Source organism: Chrysoperla carnea, chromosome 1, assembly GCF_905475395.1.
Source record: "Chrysoperla carnea chromosome 1, inChrCarn1.1, whole genome shotgun sequence".
Lineage (NCBI taxonomy): Eukaryota > Metazoa > Arthropoda > Insecta > Neuroptera > Chrysopidae > Chrysoperla > Chrysoperla carnea.
Window position 1 is genome coordinate 117,196,716 of NC_058337.1, and position 18,834 is coordinate 117,215,549.

The window sequence follows — 18,834 nt, forward strand, 5'->3', positions numbered from 1 at the left end:
TAAAAACTTAAAGACGAGCAACAGCAGCAGCTTTCTTTAGATATATATATATATATATATATATATATATATATATATATATATATATATATATATATATATATATATATATATATATATATATATATATATATATATATATATATATATATATTTAAAAAAATAAAATAAATACAAAATGAAGTTTAAACTTTATCCGTTATGTGCAATATTCAACTTACTATACCTTTAAAAATATTTATACTCACAAATACAGATTTGTATTTATTTAATAATTTTGAAGTTTTCAAAAGTTTTTGTTCAAGATGTTTAAAGATGTTATTGTTATTGCTGTTTGGGTGTATAGTTTTATACATTATGCTTATTAAAAAATGCGAAAATTTTATTTTGTGCAAGATCTATCAAGTATAAGATCTTAATGAATTTCACCTTTCTAAATACAGGTAAAAATAATTTTTTAACCCCCGAACTAAAAAAAAGAGTTGTTATAAGTTTGACCGCTATATGTGTGTGTCTGTCTGTGATTCTGTTTATCTGTGGCAACGTAGCGCCTAAACGGGTGAACTGATTTGGATTTTTTTGGTTTTGTTTAAAAGGTGATTTAATGGAGAGTGTTCTTAGCTTTGTTTCAAGTGCGAATTTAGGGCTACGTACCCGAAAAAACGTACCCGTAAAAATTGGCGATGATCTTCCAAATCGGCTCAGTTTGGAAAAAGCTTTAAATTTCAAAAGAAGTAATTTTCACTTGTTATACAGAACAAAGGTAGCGTCAGATGTAACCAAGATAATATCTTCTCTTCGTTTGAATATACAAAGAATAACTGACTTACTGCTTGATTGGAAAAGTCTAAAGGGTCATATACTTGTCAACAAAATCAAATTTCAATATTTTAAATTCGTGTAAACATCCTGCCCTTTTTGTACTTTTTGTAGCGCCTTCATTTATCTGCCCACAGGCCTTGGCAAGAAATCAACCTGCAGTTTTACAGTTTTTATATTATATTTATATAAAACAATTCCATACTTCCATACTTTAATCAAGAAGCTAATTTATCAACCAAATATCGAGATGTAAAAGGAATTTCGATATAAATAGTAGTAATACGTTGTAAAATTTCGCTTCTCAAATAATTTTCTCTACAAATTTGATAGTTTCGATAGCTTTCGGAGTCAAATCTCAAGGATAACATAATAATATCCAAAAATTGTTTAGATAGTAAATTTTTTTTACGCTTTGCTAAAAAAATTTCGGGGTGATTTAGTGAACCACCTATATAAAAATTACATTTACCCTTGAGACAAATTCATTTATGGTTATTGTGATTCTATAAAATACAATTTATTACTTTTAATATTACACTGGTCGTATATTTACTAACCAACTAGAATAACTAACTTAAGATATATTTTGTTTCGAAATTTCTAATTCGAAAACTTTTCAACTGTAGATATATCATGAATACCTCTACATCTACTATACATATAAATAAAATATATATAAATTTTCGATTGCTAAATTATTCATTTCATAAACGAAAATGATACCTACTTGGTTTTTTCCTTTTCTACATTTTGTTTTAGTAGAATTTTCGCCCTCTTTAACTTAATTGTGCAACTGACATTTTTATTAAAAATTTAAAAGATTGTCTACGATGTAATCTATTTTGAAAGGTTTAAGGAAGAAGATAAAATTGTCAAAGTTAATTTTCGAAAATTCTATTTAAGAGATTATATGTTTTATTTCTTCTAGTGTGATCAAATAAAAAAAAAATGGCGTCAATTTTTAGATAATTCTGAGTTCGGAGAAAAAAATTGAATTTAGTAGATCATTATGATACAAATTGAGGAAACTAAAATCTAACATTTTTTGATGGTCGGAAGGGGTCCAAAAAAAATGGTAAAGTGGCCTAATCCGGTCTTTCGCGTCAGACACCGTCGGATTGAGTTAAAAATAAAAAAATGTTCAATAAGCTTACGCGCCGTAAAAAGGCGAAAAGAATGAGCTGCGAATGAACCCGATTGGTCCATCGATGTCCCCACAAATTGCAAAAAACCATCGATTTTGCTCGAAATTTCAAAACTTCATAGCTCTTGTTGTTTTAAAGATTCAAAGCTGAGATTTAAATGGATTGTAGCTTTTGTACCCATGAAGTATCACACACAATTTCAGCAAGATCGAATGTATACTTTTTGCAAACCGCAGCTGAATGCAAAAAACAGGACTTTTGTAAAATGCTTCAATAGTTAAAGTAATACCTACTAAAGTGTCAACCTCTCATCTTAAGTAAAAGTTAATAAAATATTAATTTTAAATTACTATTATTTTAAATTATAACATTAAAAATAGGATGGGAGTAATGGGAGCAATTATTAAGACTATAATGTCACATAACTTCAGTCTCTTAATAATTGCTCTCATTACTCCCATCCTATTTTTAATGTTATAATTTAAAATAATAGTAATTTAAAATTAATATTTTATTAACTTTTACTTAAGATGAGAGGTTGACACTTTAGTAGGTATTACTTTAACTATTGAAGCATATGATCGCGTAAAAAAAATAGCGCGTTACCGCACCACAACTTTTTTAGGGCCATTTTACAAAAGTCCTGTTTTTTGCATTCAGCTGCGGTTTGCAAAAAGTATACATTCGATCTTGCTGAAATTGTGTGTGATACTTCATGGGTACAAAAGCTACAATCCATTTAAATCTCAGCTTTGAATCTTTAAAACAACAAGAGCTATGAAGTTTTGAAATTTCGAGCAAAATCGATGGTTTTTTGCAATTTGTGGGGACATCGATGGACCAATCGGGTTCATTCGCAGCTCATTCTTTTCGCCTTTTTACGGCGCGTAAGCTTATTGAACATTTTTTTATTTTTAACTCAATCCGACGGTGTCTGACGCGAAAGACCGGATTAGGCCACTTTACCATTTTTTTTGGACCCCTTCCGACCATCAAAAAATGTTAGATTTTAGTTTCCTCAATTTGTATCATAATGATCTACTAAATTCAATTTTTTTCTCCGAACTCAGAATTAAATTATTCAAAAAGTTAATTTGATCATATCATTCTTCTGGAAAGAAAAGGGCAGTAATGTGACAGATAAGTTTTGAAATTGCATTATCGACGATATATATTCTATATTACTTTTCGAATTGATCCAATTTTTTTTAATGGATTTTATTTTTATATGAGTTTTTAAAAACGTTTAACAGTACGACTATTTATCTACATATTTTGGATTTGGAAGAATTACATAATATTTCACGCAATTTGATGAAGCCATAAAATCGAAAAATCCGATTAGCGAATCTTTAATGAATATCATTTACCTTGACAAATGTTACGTTCTTGAATCTTTAATGATATTTAATTAAAAAGTAGCATATTAAAAATGGATATTTCAATTCAAATTTGAACATCACATTTTAAATATCGCTACCTGTAAGAAAGTACCATGCTTACAACAATCCTTTCTTCAAAGTTTCAATCTTCTGCGGCTAATGGTTTTTGAGTTATGCGAGAACCTAGACTTTACGTCGAAACTAGTCAGAAGGGATTCACGAATGCTCCAAATAGATATTTTGTACTTTTGTGAACGGATCAACGATTTCAAGGGTAACTACAACGCATTACGAGTAAAAAAATGGCCAATGAGTTAATTCGGCTAATCCCATAAATACTATATAAATTAAACCTATATTTAAAAGCAATTTTAGTGCCTTATTGTTAACGGCATGTCTTTATATTCCATTGTTTGTCTCTGATATTAAAGTCGTCTTAAATATTTCAAAATATGAGTACTAACGATTCTTTTGTAGAAAATGTTATTACAAAACAAATATTTAAGTTAGCCATTTTATGAGTATCATGTTACCTATTTCCTGTTTTAATATGAAATGAAATACTTTTTATTTTGTTTCTTTACCTGATCTCAATTTGATGATATACTATTATATATATTTCTAAGTTCAACATGAATCGGTGATGGTGTTTGGAAAAATAAAGGAGATAAAGTTTTTAGATATCTTAACATACGACGTGTGAAATAATTACAAAATCAAGATAGTTTATGTTCAAAATTAATTTATTATATCTTCAAATTGTACAATTAATAGTACCAATACATCGAGATATTATAAACATGAATACCTGGTTGTAAAACGAAAAAATTAATAGAAAATCCCTAATTTGGATGGAGAAGCCATCCCTAAAAACTATACCTTAATAGAAAACCGACATTATATGGCATGCAGTATCTTTTTTAATGCTACTTCTGAACTGAAGAGTGTATGCTGGACAAATTAGCCTGATAAACTCCGATTTCCTCGATTCGTCGCCACTATGAAAAATAAGTGAATCATTGAATTTTCAAAATATGATAATATCTTAAAACTTCATGTCAGAAAGCTGTGTTAATAAATATTAATTAGTCTACGATAGTTGGTCATTACACATATCAAATTTTTTAATTTTTTGTCTAAATGTACATTGTACATGAGATTTCCTGTCATGTTTCCTGACTTCATGTCACATATACATTCAAATTTTAATGATTACATAAGTAATGTCATAGGTAAAAAGGTAGCTTACATTTTTTTGAATTTATTTGGAACAAGACAAAAATTTACTAGGACGTAGTTCTTGGGTTGTCGAACAAAACTCATCAAGGGCGATATTGAGTAATTTCTGGGAGTAAACAATTTTTAATTGCCTCTCTATGTTAAAAAAAACTTACATACTTCTTATTGTAATAATAAGATAGTTTAGGCTCCGACAATGTCGACTTTGTTCCGATACTTATCAAAGCGCTATTTTAGTTATTTCTCAAGAATCGAATCACCGAGACGCTCCTTTGCTTAGAGCCGCATCAAAGTCGTGTCGGAGAATCAATTATCGATAGTACGAATGAAGGGATCGATATTTAAAAAGCTGCAGATATTTTTTAATCATAAAATGGTGAAGCAATTAAAAATATTTCGGCCTCAAAACTAAACAAGGACACCTTTCTCAATCCCTTGCTCGGAGTTGTTACACTACCCACAGCTTCGTACACACTTTCTTCTCAAAATCATGGAAATTCCAAAAAAAAATTTTTGTCAAGACATGATTAACTCCACGCCTTGAACAGGCTTTTTTCTATAAAGTCTTCCTCTCCAAAAATTTCTAGCTACCGCCCATGTAGATTTCTCTTAAAAATTTCAATAAATGCACTCACTAACATATTACAAATTCGACTATATAAATATTAAAAAGCAAAGACAGAGATTGATTTTTCGACTGAATGATCGAAATGAAACGAATGCCAACAGTAAAAGACAAAATCTTCCAAAATCAGAGTCAAATCGCAATGAAGCGTTGAATATCTGTCTATGTGAGTACAGTTCAGAAATCTTTTAACTCAGATTATAAATAAATACCATCTGCTGATTATAACATTTCGACTACCTAATATCTCTACCTGGACCAAAACAAGTCTTTAGTTGTAGTTAGAGCTATGGATGGGGCAACACACACACTCACACACACACACGTGAGTTTGTTTGTGTGTTACAGGTTGTTAATAGAGCGCATACATTTTATACTATATGTGGTGATTTTGGTTGTCTTTTTAAAAAACTGATTGCAGAGAAGAAAACATCTGCTCCTTATTGAAATATGTATTATATTCATATTATATCTTTTTAAATATACCGTATGTTTACTTAGTATTTGGACACTTAAAAAAATTTACATTATTTACATTATTACTTTCATGATCAAAACACTGATTGTTTGGAAAGTGTCAGGCATTTTAATGTTTGTGTGATCATTTTTATGCCATTTGGGTGGTCACAAATCATTTCAGTCTAAGTATAAAGTGATTTATATGTCTCGTAACAAATGAATCAGATCTGTACATAGGTTAATTACATTACCTGGATCACCGAGCTTTACTCGGTGTTTTTTGAGTTAAAAAAGCACAAATTTTATCACTAATATAAGAACCATTTAAAATTTCTACACATCAATTGGAATGTCCCGGTAATGCACTTTATTTCATCGCCAATAGGTGTCAAAAAGAGTCTTATTTTGCAGTCAATGTTTCAGTTTTTCCTGAAAACACGGATAAAACGACTTTATTTTAAAAATGAACCATAGCTAGATCAATTTTTCGCCCCAAAAACCCCTTACATACTAATTTTCATGAAAATCATTGGAGCCATTTCCAAGATTGTTGAAGATAAATAGAACAAAGTGTCCATAATGGTACTTAACTTTAAAGAACCAGTGTTTCAATTTGGTTGACTTTTTTTTTTAATTTTTATGTATTAATTTTTCTATACGTTTCCGAGCAAAAAATCTATTTATAATCAATTATTATTATTTTCGCTGTTTATTGAAATGCATCTAAAAGTATCATTTTAGCAACCGATTTAATACCAAGTGAAATTTACAAAATTTAAAAACCCCCGAGAAATTTTTCGGGTACGGAACCATAAACTCGAACTTGAAACGTATCTTAGAACAATATCCATTAAATCACCTTTTTCTTTAGAGCCTTCTCCAAACTGAACCAATTTTGAGAATCATTGCCTATTTTTTAGCTGTTCCGGGTATGGAACCCTAAACGTTTTCAGAAACTTTGTATTGGTACCATTTAGGAAACAGCAGAAAAAATGTGAAAATATTATAATAAACTTATTTTTCATCATAAAGTTAATGAATTGATTGTCAGATTTCATTTGAGACCGGCAGTTATGAGAAAAAAGCCCAGAACGAAATAAGCAACGATATACAATAGGCTGCTCTCCTCTGCATACACTAAAACAAAGGCAGAAGTAGTATAAACACACTGTATAAAATATAGAATGTTTACAAACATTAATTTCTGTATCTTTTTTCTGTGTTTCTTCAAAAAACTCTCACAAATATCGCAGCTGTTCTATATTTTGCTGGGTTCGTTCCTTTGCTTGAATTAATAATTAAACCAGCTGGTTTTTATATGCATTAGAGTCAATAATATAAGGTATTTTTTTATATAAGTTTTAAAAACAAAAAATATATACATGATTTATACAAATTATGTAAAAAAATAAAGTTTTTTAAATAAAAAATGTCATTTTTTAACTTTATCGCGTGTTATTATCAGTTCACTAATATATGTAAAGGTTCTATTAGCCTAAAACGTAAAGTGGTTTATTTTATCGATAACAAGTTTTATCTTCTTATACGTTAAATTATTAGGCCTTAAAACATTACAACAACACCTTTTTAACGGTTCGTTAAATTAAAGTACCGTTTTTACCAAAAGCGAAATTGGTTTTTGAATATATTTTTATTATTCTATTAACAATCGATTTAAAAGTTTTTAATATTCTGTCCGAAAAATTCATTATTCATATTTGTTATGCAAATGTAGATAACGGTAATGTATAATCAATTGCATAACTTATACGATTAAGTCAGGGATATGAGTGTTGAATTCTACATGTATGCAACGTTCTTAACTTTACAACTTTTGTAATTCTAAAACCTGGAGTAAGGTTCTAAAACCTGGTAATTCTAAAACTTGGAGTAAAATGTCACATATAAATATTGATTAACGTGTAAATTGTTTATTTTTAACTTGGGCTTAGGAATAGCTGGATTAAGAATTTCAAGGTTCGAGGCCAATATCTTGTAGAGCAAACTTAACTACATACTTTCCAAATCAGCAGACGCCACGTTTAGATGCCACCTTCTTGGGAGCGTTTCCGTACCCTTTTTATACGGCCTGATTTAGCAAAGACTCCCGAATGTTCACCAATTAAATGTGCAAAGAAATTTTCACATATTCCACTGGTAAAGCCCTTGGGTTGCCTTGTCCCCATCCTAATCCAGCTCCAATCCAAGTTTGAGGTTTAAGCTCGTTTGGGTAAAGTCTACGATATGGAATTACGGTGAAAGTGAGACGAAAAAAAATTTTGCCCAAGCTTTTATTGAACATTTATAGATTAAAAATCAAATTTCATCAAACTTACAAAACAGAAATATTTTTCTTGTACAGGGAATTAATGTATTCGTTCCTCTTTTATCATTTTGTTTCAATTACTCATAAGTTGGATTAAATATAACTATAAAGGACTACTTTATGAATTTGAGCTGTGTTGCCTTGCAAATAAAATGTACATTCTTTGTTAAGAAAATTTAACTGACTCAGGCTATGGAAAGCACTAAAATCGTTTGGATTTTATTTTTGATTGACTTTAAAAGATATTTTATGCAAATTTGAACATTCATTGTTTACTGTCACTTATTAAAGTTCGTGCACTATATTTCGGAACATCTTATCTAATATATGCAACTTGTATATCTTCAATGTATAACAAATTGCATACAGCAAATAAAGTTTATAAAATATTTTACATTGTTTTCAATTTTATATATTTTTAATATCAAAGATATTTACATTTCAACATTTATTTTACTAGAAGACATAAACAAAAGAACTAGCTAGCTAGCTAACAGTAGCTTGCTTGGTTGGCTATAGCTTATAAACGAACAGGTGATTCAATAAAAATGATTTTGCATATTTGTGTTATGTTTTATTATAGTTGAAATATATCAAAAAATCTTTAAACCAGTAATAATATGTTGTGAATCTTGTGGCGATACAAATCAAAGTCATTTTTAATGCAAATCAACACAAAGACAATATAAAGAAAGGTGTCTTATGTGGTTAGTCAGTAGCTTGGCATAAATGGTATACTGTTATTATAACACAGGGTGTAACAGAAATAAAAAAATGAATTTTGGAAGTATTATTATTTACACGCGACTATCTGTTTTTGATATCGTCACTCTAACAGATTGGCTGGAAATTAGATGTGAAAAATAAATCAATTGTAAAAAAATGCTTTCGTGATTTAAACAAAAAAAACAAAAATTATAAAGGTTTTGTGTATGCAAACAAAAAAAGTTTTTTAACAAATACAACTCTTTATCGAAATACGTGCAAAATACAAATACAATTTTTTATCGAAATGGCCCAATGGTTGCAAATAAATAATAAAAGGTTTTACATTCAATTTGAGACCAAAATTTCCAATCAAGTCAGGATCAGACATGCATGCACGTATTTTATTTCAATATTCACTTAAAACTTCTCCTTGACTTCTTCTCTAAATAAAGTTTTAATCTAATAAATTTTTCATTATTTATTTTCAAGTAGCAAATTCAATTTGGAGCTGGCTGTCTGCCACCGGCAAAAACGATAATTTCCGAACGGATCTGATATTTATTATATTTGCTATGATACCATGTCTACTGCAAAAATGCAAACCGAATTTTTCTAATAGTAGATAATAGACGTGCATTTTGGTAAGAGAAAATTAAAGGAATCTTTCATCTAATGACATACCGAGAGGTGAGCGATCAAGAGAACTGCCACCTTCCCTGAATCTAAAAGTATCAAAAATTGGTGCATTTTTGGGGAAAGAATTACTGTTTTGCAACCCTTGAGCCAACAGCTAGACACGCTCATGGAAATTTTACTTACGAAACGCGTAAAAATTAGTAAGTAATCAAAACAGACTTTTTTGTAATTTAACTAAAATTTCGTTCGCATAAAATTTTCTTAAGTCCTCAAAGTCGAAGTTTTATAGCTTATGGTTCTAATGAGATCCATTTTTTCGTCAGCATTTTAACCAAAATAACTTTAAAAAGTCTCATTTAAAATTAATTTGTCCTAAATAATATTCCAAAAAAAATTTTTTTATTCATCCAAGTTAATCTAGCATCCCTGACATTGCTAAATAAATCCAATAAAATATCGAAGTTTGTCAATTACAATTCCATTCTTAAAATTAGCCAAAGTAAGTTTTAAAAATTAGGTATCACAAAATATTAAAATTTAAAACAATTTTCTTTACCTTTAAATAATTTCCAAAAACTTCACACTTACTAATATAAAAATTTCAAGCACTTAAATAGTTTTATTAACACTCAAATCGTTATAATAGTTTCAACAACGCTCAATTGTTGGATGATCTAAAAATTCGCACAAACCACTTTCCAAATTAATAAAAATAAAAATAAAACACTAATAAATAAAACAAATAAATCTAAAATTGTATTCACTCAGAAGTAAAAATTTTCAAAAATAATTCATCAAAACATTAATATACTAAGTAGATATTTATTTTGCAAATCTTACTGCCGCGCGCGCCACATGTTAAATAAATCAAAGTAAATCTGTGTTGCAGTTCTTTAAAAAAAATCTGGTAAGATAAATGCAGCATACGAATGGAGCATGTAGCGTGTAAGATAAATATGTATACATAATTTTTTTTTTTTTTTTTTGAAGTGGCATATTCAAAAAGGTAGAAGGGCTGGTATTAAATACTTCTCAAATACCCTAAAGGCATTATTTATCATTTTGTTTTTCTTCATTTTATACCCTGTGTTACTATTATAAGTCTATACAAAGGGTATAATATAATCTTTTGTTTGTAATGGCTAGAAATATTGGTCATGAAAAAAAAAAGTTTAGTAAACAGGTGTTGTTAGAAATGTTTGAATAATTAAGAGTAGTTAACCTGTAAGAGAATATCGCACATTCAATCTTATAATAGGTAATTATGATTGTAATCGTTTTGCTCGGTAGAGAGTTCCGTCGTATTTAGACCGTGATACCAAAATGAATTTAAAATTCAATTTTCTTTTCGAGGATTAATGAATGCTTTGGTAATCAAGAATATTGAAGTTTTGATCATGGCCAGAAATTGAGTCTTTGACGTGTTTTTCGGCGATTTTTTCTTTTTACTACCGTATTCGAAGAGAATTATGTACAACATAAGTCTAGGCCTAATATATCCCCATTTTTCCATAATGAAGCAACTTATTTTAAGGGCTAATAAACTTCGATTTTCTGATTATCAAACTTACTTTTATCAAAAAGCTCCAAAAGCCAGGTACTAAAAAGCCAGGTACAGAACAGAATTTTGATTTCACTATGACCTGACGGTCTAGCTGTCTTAGTTTTTTAACTGCAATGTTTTCCGTGCGTTCAATTATTCTGTGAAAATAGTTTTTTTGGTAGTTTTCAAACACTTGTCATCATGTCTCGGTAAGTTTTTCCCCGAGAATACATAGGTAAAAATTTTTCCATTGGTTCTCTTCGTTTATGTATAAAAATTTCCAAACAATAATTATTTTTCTAAGTAGAAAACCATAGAATCATCATAACATTCTAGTATTGAAACACACATAATCGATTCTATATATAAATAACAGTCGCTACCTTTTTTCAACTACATGATATTTTCATTCGCCAAGACGTAAATAAATTTTACAACAAAATTCCTGTCAAAATTTCGAACAATTCGTTCAAATGTAAAAAAACACCGCAATAATCCGCAATAAATTTGTATTAATTTCTCTGTGTGAATCATTTAGCACCAGAAGTCAAACAAAAAAGGAAATTTGTGAAAAAAACCATAGAAGGAAATCAGTTAAAAAGGTATTTCAATAAGTATGTGAACTTTTTTATATTTTTTATGCGACACAAGTTGAGCTTTACGAATTAAAAATAATTTTAAAAGATGTAATTTAGGAGACAGAAGTATTCCGCAGAATTCCCGTGAGCTTAAATGTATTTTCTAATATGTTTACCTTCTGAATCAAAATTTTGAGATTGTAACTTTTAAAATCGCTACACAAACAGTGATTCAAAAATTATCAAATAACTCCAAAATTCGCTTTTTTTTATAAACAAAAGCAAACAAAAATTTATTTCTGAAATTCTTAGCTTAAGAGAAAGAAATTTGCATTGTTGAAAAACTTGCGTTCTTAACGAAACCTCCAAAGTGACTTTTCAGATTTAACGCAATAATTACAGGTTTTAGAAACATTTTATACTTCTTTTCAAATAAGTCAAAGAATCTTTATAAATTTTGTCTGTCTAAAAAATCCATAAAAACCATTATCATTCGGGAATGAACTGGCATGACAAATACTTCTCACAGAAATTCTGTACAAGTGTCAGAAATTTGTCGTATCGTTGGTAACAGTTATACTTTTCCAAAAATTTATTAACTTCGCAATCAAAATTATCTAAATTTTTCGTGTCCGTTTTTTCTCTTTTTAAAAAAAAAATATATTTGCAAAAATCTAAATTATTATGTAGAATTCGTCTAAATTTAAATTATAATTTCAAAAAAAATATTAAAATAATAGAAAAATTGTGTAAGATTTTAAGATAAGGTGTTATCAAACTCCAAAACCGTGAAAATTGAAGAATTTATCCTTTGACTTGATAATTACCCAAAAATGTTTTACAAATAAAAATTTTGAAAATTGTAGAACAAAAACTAAAAAATTTCTTTGTCAATTAATAATGTGTTTAAAAAATGCATTTCTGGCATTCTATATCGACAGCATTTCATCTGCATGCAAAGAAACCGAGTAAAAAGCGATCTGATAATTTCGAATATAATATTTTAAAACAATTTTTTAAGATTTTTCATTTAATTTCCAGCACGAATCGGAAAAATTAATGGGAATTTTAATTTATTCCATAAGAAATCACAAACCATAACTCGTACAGTTCGAGCTATATCACCTACAGGTTTACAAGCAGTTGTCCACGCAAATCAAAATTTATGCGTTAATCAAGGAACATCATCAAAGGATAAACCTATATTTGACATAATGATTCGCCTACCTGCAAATGTTACGCCCGACAGTGTTGTTATTTCCATGTATTTGGATTCAGTTGAATCCAAAAACAATCTCAATTCAAACTGCCCGAAAGATTCAAATATCGTTAATGTTAGTACTTCAGAGTAAGTGTTTTTTGTGAGTTTATAAACGAAGTTCTTAATAAATAATGCTGCTATTTCTCCCGATTTGATCTGAAGCCTTGTAATGAAAACCTTGACTCATGATAATTTTGTTTTAACCAAGTTTAATATAGATTTTCAAAATTTAAGGAAATCCATAAAATTGGAATGCAGTGAAGATACGGATACTGTGACAGTTTTCGAAGGAAATGTTGTATTATCATCAGACGTGGATATAACATCATTATCAAAAATTCCATTGGTCGTTTTCAGTGACAAAACGGTATGCTTGATTTTATTTTGGACAAAAAAGACATAAATGAATTTTTACTATCTAATTGAATGAAAAATTTTTATAGGAAATAGCTGCAGTTAATTTAATTGACACAAAACATTGGAATTTGACTAATGAAAAATTCGGTTTTGGGAATTTAATACTTACATTTCCTAAATAGTTTTATATTTTAAATTCAATATTTTGTAATTAAAAAAGTCTTCATTAAATTTATTTTGTAAAATATAAATCGCATTATTTCTACTCAAAAATTGCTTATCAGAAAATTTTAGCCTATTTGTCTGTTTTAATTTATTGAGTTTTTACGAAATAATTTTGCAGGTTCGTAGAGAAATTCGAAAATGATTTTTTATTTCAATTTATTTTTTTTTATTTTTTATTTTACTTCAAAAGTTTACCGAGATTTTTTAGCCACTTATAGGCAATATTTATTACATTTCAGTAAATAGGAGGCAATATAAGAACTTTTAACAAAAGATTAATAAAAGAGAAAGATTTCCATTTCTTTAAATCCATTATATATGAAACGAGCTTTCCATTTTTTTTCAAAATATTTCCTTTCTTTTTTATTTTCAGATAAAAAATATAAAAACTGATGTCCGAACAACAACTTTAAATGAATTAACACTAAATGAAATTCTTCTCCAGCAATCATTTTCAAATTTAACCCAAGAACAATTTAAATCAAATCAAATAAAAATTGATGAAATTACTGAAATCACACATCACTTAAAATTATCGCCGAATTATGTGAAAAATTACTTTTTTACCATTAATTCCATGGAGCTACAACCATCAAAAATTATGTCCTTACTTCCACGATCAACAAATGATTTTCAATTGTTACCATACAATTTTACGAAAAATTCTCGAATACTACAATTTGTAAGATCAACATCTTTAATATATTTCCACGACGATATTCTACAGATTCCATCAATTTTTAATGTTTTTAATCAACGAGGTACACTTTTTAATAATTTTAAGCTTGATAAAGTTAACTTGGATTTACAACCTGTATTACTTGATACTATTTCAAAATGTACAGAATTCCAAAAACTGAACCTGATTTTATGGAATATATTTGTGCTATTAAAATTATCTACGGAAAATGTTAACGTGATACTTAACGAACAACAGAATGACAAAGGAAATTTATATAATTTTCTACTAAAGCTAATTATGTTTTGGTTAAATACGGGACAAAAATTAAAACAAAGCTTCAATGAACCCAATCGAACGAAAGCTTTATTTGATTTCATTCAGTATAAATTTCAACATGTTCAACCAATTTTAACCCTTCCTTTCCTCGCGGACAAGGATGAAGATATTCAAAAAGAAAATTTTAATCAAAATGCAAAAGCAAATGAAGAATTGGAGCAAAATATCACAGCCGTACAATATGCAAAAGCTGAAGATATTTTGTCAGAATCTTCAAAAGAAGATTGTACTATAATTGAGGAAAATCTTGAAAGAAATATTCATCGAAATAGTCCACCAATAAAAAAGAAAAATGAATACTCATATTTTAGTCCACGATTTGGACATAATTTTTTTTCTAGTCTCCAAAAAAATTTACCGTATTTTGATAATTATTTATCGGTACAATTTGCTGATTTTAATAAATTTTTGCATCGAATGAAGGATCAGAAAAATGATGAACAAAAAACAGAAGATAACTCGGATATTGATAGCGATGATGAGGGAAGTGATATTCCAAACCAGAATCTGAAAAAGAAAAAATTGCACTCTCGTTGGTAAGTATGGGTACTCATGAATTTACCTGTCTCAATTTATTCCCTGTTCCTGTTAGAGTTGAAGTTAACAAAATAACCTGTACTATGATGCATTTATTAACTTAGGTATTTTCTGTCACAAGCTTCGCATCAATAAGTCCTTAAATGATTCGATTGAGAACATTAAGCAACTTAGCAAAGAACGGCAGGACTAAAGACGCATTAAATTTCTTTACAAAATATAGGATTTCATATAAGATTTCGGACAAAATCATAGAAAATAATCAATCGTCAAATGTTTTCGTTTTTGCATTTCTTGGGCTAAAGTTGCTCTATTCGTTGCGTGCATAACCGCGTTTTCAGCGCCGCTTGAGAAAATACTCTATATCGCCAAAGAATACAGTTATGTATCTGTATTCTTTGATATCGCCTAGTTGTATTTTTAATTTTATTTTTCACACAATGATTTCATCATTTAAGTAATAATATTGCCTATATCTCTAAACAATACAGAAGTAAATTTTTCCGCTTTCTTGAATTTGTATGAATAACTAAAAGATTAGCCCAGAGAAAAATATGATTTAAATAACTGGAAAATTTGAAGTCTAGTTTTAAGGGAGGAACTTAACTTAATTTTATTTAATACATTAATAATTAAATTTGTTTCTATTCAGCATTGCAAATCCTATCTCGCGCAAACTAGTTCGAAAATTTCCTTCAAGTTCATCAAGTTCTCATCATTATGTATTAAAATATCACACGCCTCAATCAAAAACTCCAAAGGAACGTAATTTGTTTTCACGACGCACACATCCAATTAAAAATTTCTACTCCTGTACGCCGTCAGTACATCATGAAAAAAGTGAGCGACAACCTTTAATAGAAATTGTGCGTAAAACCCATGCAAAGTATCGTCAAGAGTACAGCAAGCATATTGCAAAACCGAAACACGATCAGCAATCACGACAATTGCACAAATACACTACTTATGAAACTGATAACAACAATATTTCATTATCGAAAGTAAAGAAAATATGTAAAAGTCATAAAAAACGACATCATACTGTGAATAGGCCCAGCCTCGAATCAATTGGAGATTCAGATTTCCTTACTTCAATTGATTATACTAAATTGTCGGAACCACACACTTCAAAAAGTTACGTTGATTATGCACTTAAATTATCAAGATCTAGTATGTTACGTATGAATTCTGCCGGGGCAAATAAGCAATCAAAACACAAACTTACAGCAACCGATTCTAAAATTGAAATACTTAATAAGTTAATTCACATCTGTTCCGATGAAGGACGCCCTTTGTTCCCTGGCAAGGGCGAAAAGCATAAACGCCCTCGAATCAAGGTTATGACACCGGCAGATGGTGAAGCCTATGAACGCTTGAAGAAAATCACAGTTCGACAAACGCAAGGATCAAGCTTAGCCCCCACATCTACAAAGCGAATAGAAAATTTTTGTGAAAAATCAATGGGAAGTAAAACGCAACGTATTGTAACACAACAATATGAAACAATCAAGGAGAAAAAAAATTCAAGGCCTTCATCGTCTAAATCGGCGTCAAAGGAAGTAAGGACTGATAATGGAAGTGTTATAAAAAAGAGATGTATTTTGCACGCGAACGTTGGGGTGGATAATGGCCCAATATTAATGGAGCTTGAGTCAAGGAATACTATCAATCTAAATGAAAGTTCTAAATTGGTTTTAGGCTCCAATAAACAAAATCCCAACAACTGTTTATATAAAAGTAAGAAAATCTGTATAATTAAAACTGCAATTAAAAACACATATTTTCAACATTTGTTAAGCTTGGTTCCCTAGTTAGGGTGCTCAGTCAGTCAGATTAGCATACATCTAGGTTTGGAGTGGCGAACGTGCCATTTTTTTCTTAGGTCTTAATCTGATCATTCTGCGCAAGGATAGAGCAGAATATTCTGATTGTTCGTGACTCTGCCAATTTTGACTTATCTCAGCTCTCTTCGGAAAATAGGCATCCATATGTACTTATTAATCTTGTTTTAGTATTTTTGCTATGGATCTTGCACTATGGCCTCTACCACGTTTGACAGTCTCGACCACATTATTTTTCACAAAACCGAAGAATCGCAGGAATTATAAGTTTTTTAATAAAATATTCTTATCCACAAAAAAAAAATTATTATTTTCAGATGAAACGAAAAAATACGTAAAAGAAAAGTGTTTCCAAGTCACTCAAGAATCGTTAGTACCGAATAATAACAGCATAGGCTCTGTAATGGAATTAAGCAAATTATCTACATCTAAAAACAGTCTCTTCTCGTTAAAAGATTCCTACCCATATTTTGGTATGAGTGGTATGGGTCTAATTTTTGATATTCATAATGGTAGCAACACATATTTTCCCATTATCCAATCAAAAATAATCATATTTAATAATGAAGCTACTTTACTAAATATAGCAAACGATTTGCTAAAATTAAATGATTCAGCAGTGGCATCTATTTATTTTAATCATCAGATGTACAACATATCCGAACAATTAGCCCATAAATGTTTAAAGAATTATTTACGACGAAAATGTGGTAAATACTTATACCGAAGAAAATATCGAAAAAATCGTAAATATTATTTACTTTATAAGTAATTTCATTTCACATCATTTTTGAAAAAATATACTTGTTAGTTTTCGACATTTAAATTTAAATCGTTTTATTTATTTGCAATGCCATCTAATATCGAACTCTGAACCACACCGAAAATCGAATAAAGCTTGCGAAACGAATAATTTATGCGAATATCGAAAATACTATGCCATACTATGTCGCGAATAATATGCCATCTATAAATAAAATATCGAATTCTGGACTTAGATATATGAAATGGTTTATAACAACGGAACAATGATGCATAAATTTAAAATAAAATCTCTATGATTTTGAACAACGAATTTGAATTTTAGGAGTAAAAATTCACAATCACAACTCTGAGTAGCATGGTAAGGTTATATATTCTATGGTAGCATGGAACCAGAACTATACTAGAACGACTATATTAGTTTTATCAACTGGAACGTCGAAAAACAAGCAACAAAAAATTGGTTGAAAAATAAGTTTTATTAGAAATTTCGGAAAATCAAAGCAGTAACAACTGAAAGTAATTCTACTTGTACAGTTTTTTCCCATTTCAATAAATTTCGTAATCTGATTTTAAGATGCCAACTGTTTCGATCCAAACAGGTGTTTGAAACAGAATTTAATTGTGGTTTTAATATCTAAATTTAATTAAAATCATAAATCCTACGCTAAAATTAAGGGAATTTATTTCGCTTTTGCAGATATGCACATTAAATTATGTAATTATTGTGATACATAACTGATACACACTAGAGATTTTAAGATTCAAAACTACCTTCGACACAACGTCCAACCTTACATTTTCTGTATACTGAAACAAAAAAATTATTGAGTACACAAATAAAACTATTTAATACAACGATCTTTCTGTTTAATTCTTTTTCCAGGCAAGAAATGTCGTAAAACGTCGCTGATATCATATTCTTGTTAGAACTGAAAAGTTTTGAACTAAAGGCACTAAAGGCACGCATGAATCGAATTTCATTATCTTGAAAAATGCTGGCACTGCGCCAGAAAGCCTTTTTATTTGCCAACATTGCCAACGTCGTTCAGTTTAAAACTTATGCTATAAGAATATGTCATCGACGTTTTACTTCTCACCGAAAAATTTAAAAAGAAATTTCCCAAAGAAAAAGATAATTCTAGAGAGCCGGAATAAAAGAATTTCTGAAATGAGTGAACACTGATTATGCAATACTCCAAAAAGGAAAATAGGAGATGCGTTTTTATTCCATTGCACAAAATTTTATCAGCTCTACGTCTATTAATTAGAACTAGATTGAGAGTAACTAATTTAGAAATTTAGCAATAAAACAGTAACTTAAAACTGGGGTACGATCTTGGTACGATGATTAATTCTGAATGAAAAAC

At 29.2% G+C, this 18,834-nt stretch overlaps 2 protein-coding genes across 2 annotated transcripts; both read left to right on the top strand.

Annotated features, from left to right (window-relative positions):
* The first annotated feature begins 11,368 nt into the window (after nucleotides 1-11,368).
* LOC123293830 lies at nucleotides 11,369-13,263 on the top strand. Its single transcript, XM_044874770.1, has 4 exons — nucleotides 11,369-11,499; nucleotides 12,505-12,811; nucleotides 12,959-13,091; nucleotides 13,168-13,263. The coding sequence occupies exons 2-4, from the start codon at nucleotides 12,678-12,680 to the stop codon at nucleotides 13,261-13,263; spliced, it is 363 nt and encodes a 120-aa protein (XP_044730705.1). The 5' UTR covers nucleotides 11,369-11,499; nucleotides 12,505-12,677.
* A 1,022-nt stretch (nucleotides 13,264-14,285) lies between these two features.
* On the top strand, nucleotides 14,286-17,816 carry LOC123293840. The gene is made up of 3 exons (XM_044874783.1): nucleotides 14,286-14,860; nucleotides 15,514-16,598; nucleotides 17,020-17,816. The coding sequence occupies exons 1-3, from the start codon at nucleotides 14,286-14,288 to the stop codon at nucleotides 17,472-17,474; spliced, it is 2,115 nt and encodes a 704-aa protein (XP_044730718.1). The 3' UTR covers nucleotides 17,475-17,816.
* Nucleotides 17,817-18,834: the final 1,018 nt, after the last annotated feature.

Bases quoted from the DNA above. Each gene is read 5' to 3' on its own strand.
- LOC123293830 (XM_044874770.1), top strand. From the start codon at position 12,678: ATGATTCGCCTACCTGCAAATGTTACGCCCGACAGTGTTGTTATTTCC. The intron at 12,812-12,958 runs GTAAGTGTTTTT...TCAAAATTTAAG, and splicing joins GTTAATGTTAGTACTTCAGA to GAAATCCATAAAATTGGAAT. The intron at 13,092-13,167 runs GTATGCTTGATT...AAATTTTTATAG, and splicing joins TCGTTTTCAGTGACAAAACG to GAAATAGCTGCAGTTAATTT.
- LOC123293840 (XM_044874783.1), top strand. From the start codon at position 14,286: ATGTTTTGGTTAAATACGGGACAAAAATTAAAACAAAGCTTCAATGAA. The intron at 14,861-15,513 runs GTAAGTATGGGT...GTTTCTATTCAG, and splicing joins AAAAAATTGCACTCTCGTTG to CATTGCAAATCCTATCTCGC. The intron at 16,599-17,019 runs GTAAGAAAATCT...TATTATTTTCAG, and splicing joins CAACAACTGTTTATATAAAA to ATGAAACGAAAAAATACGTA.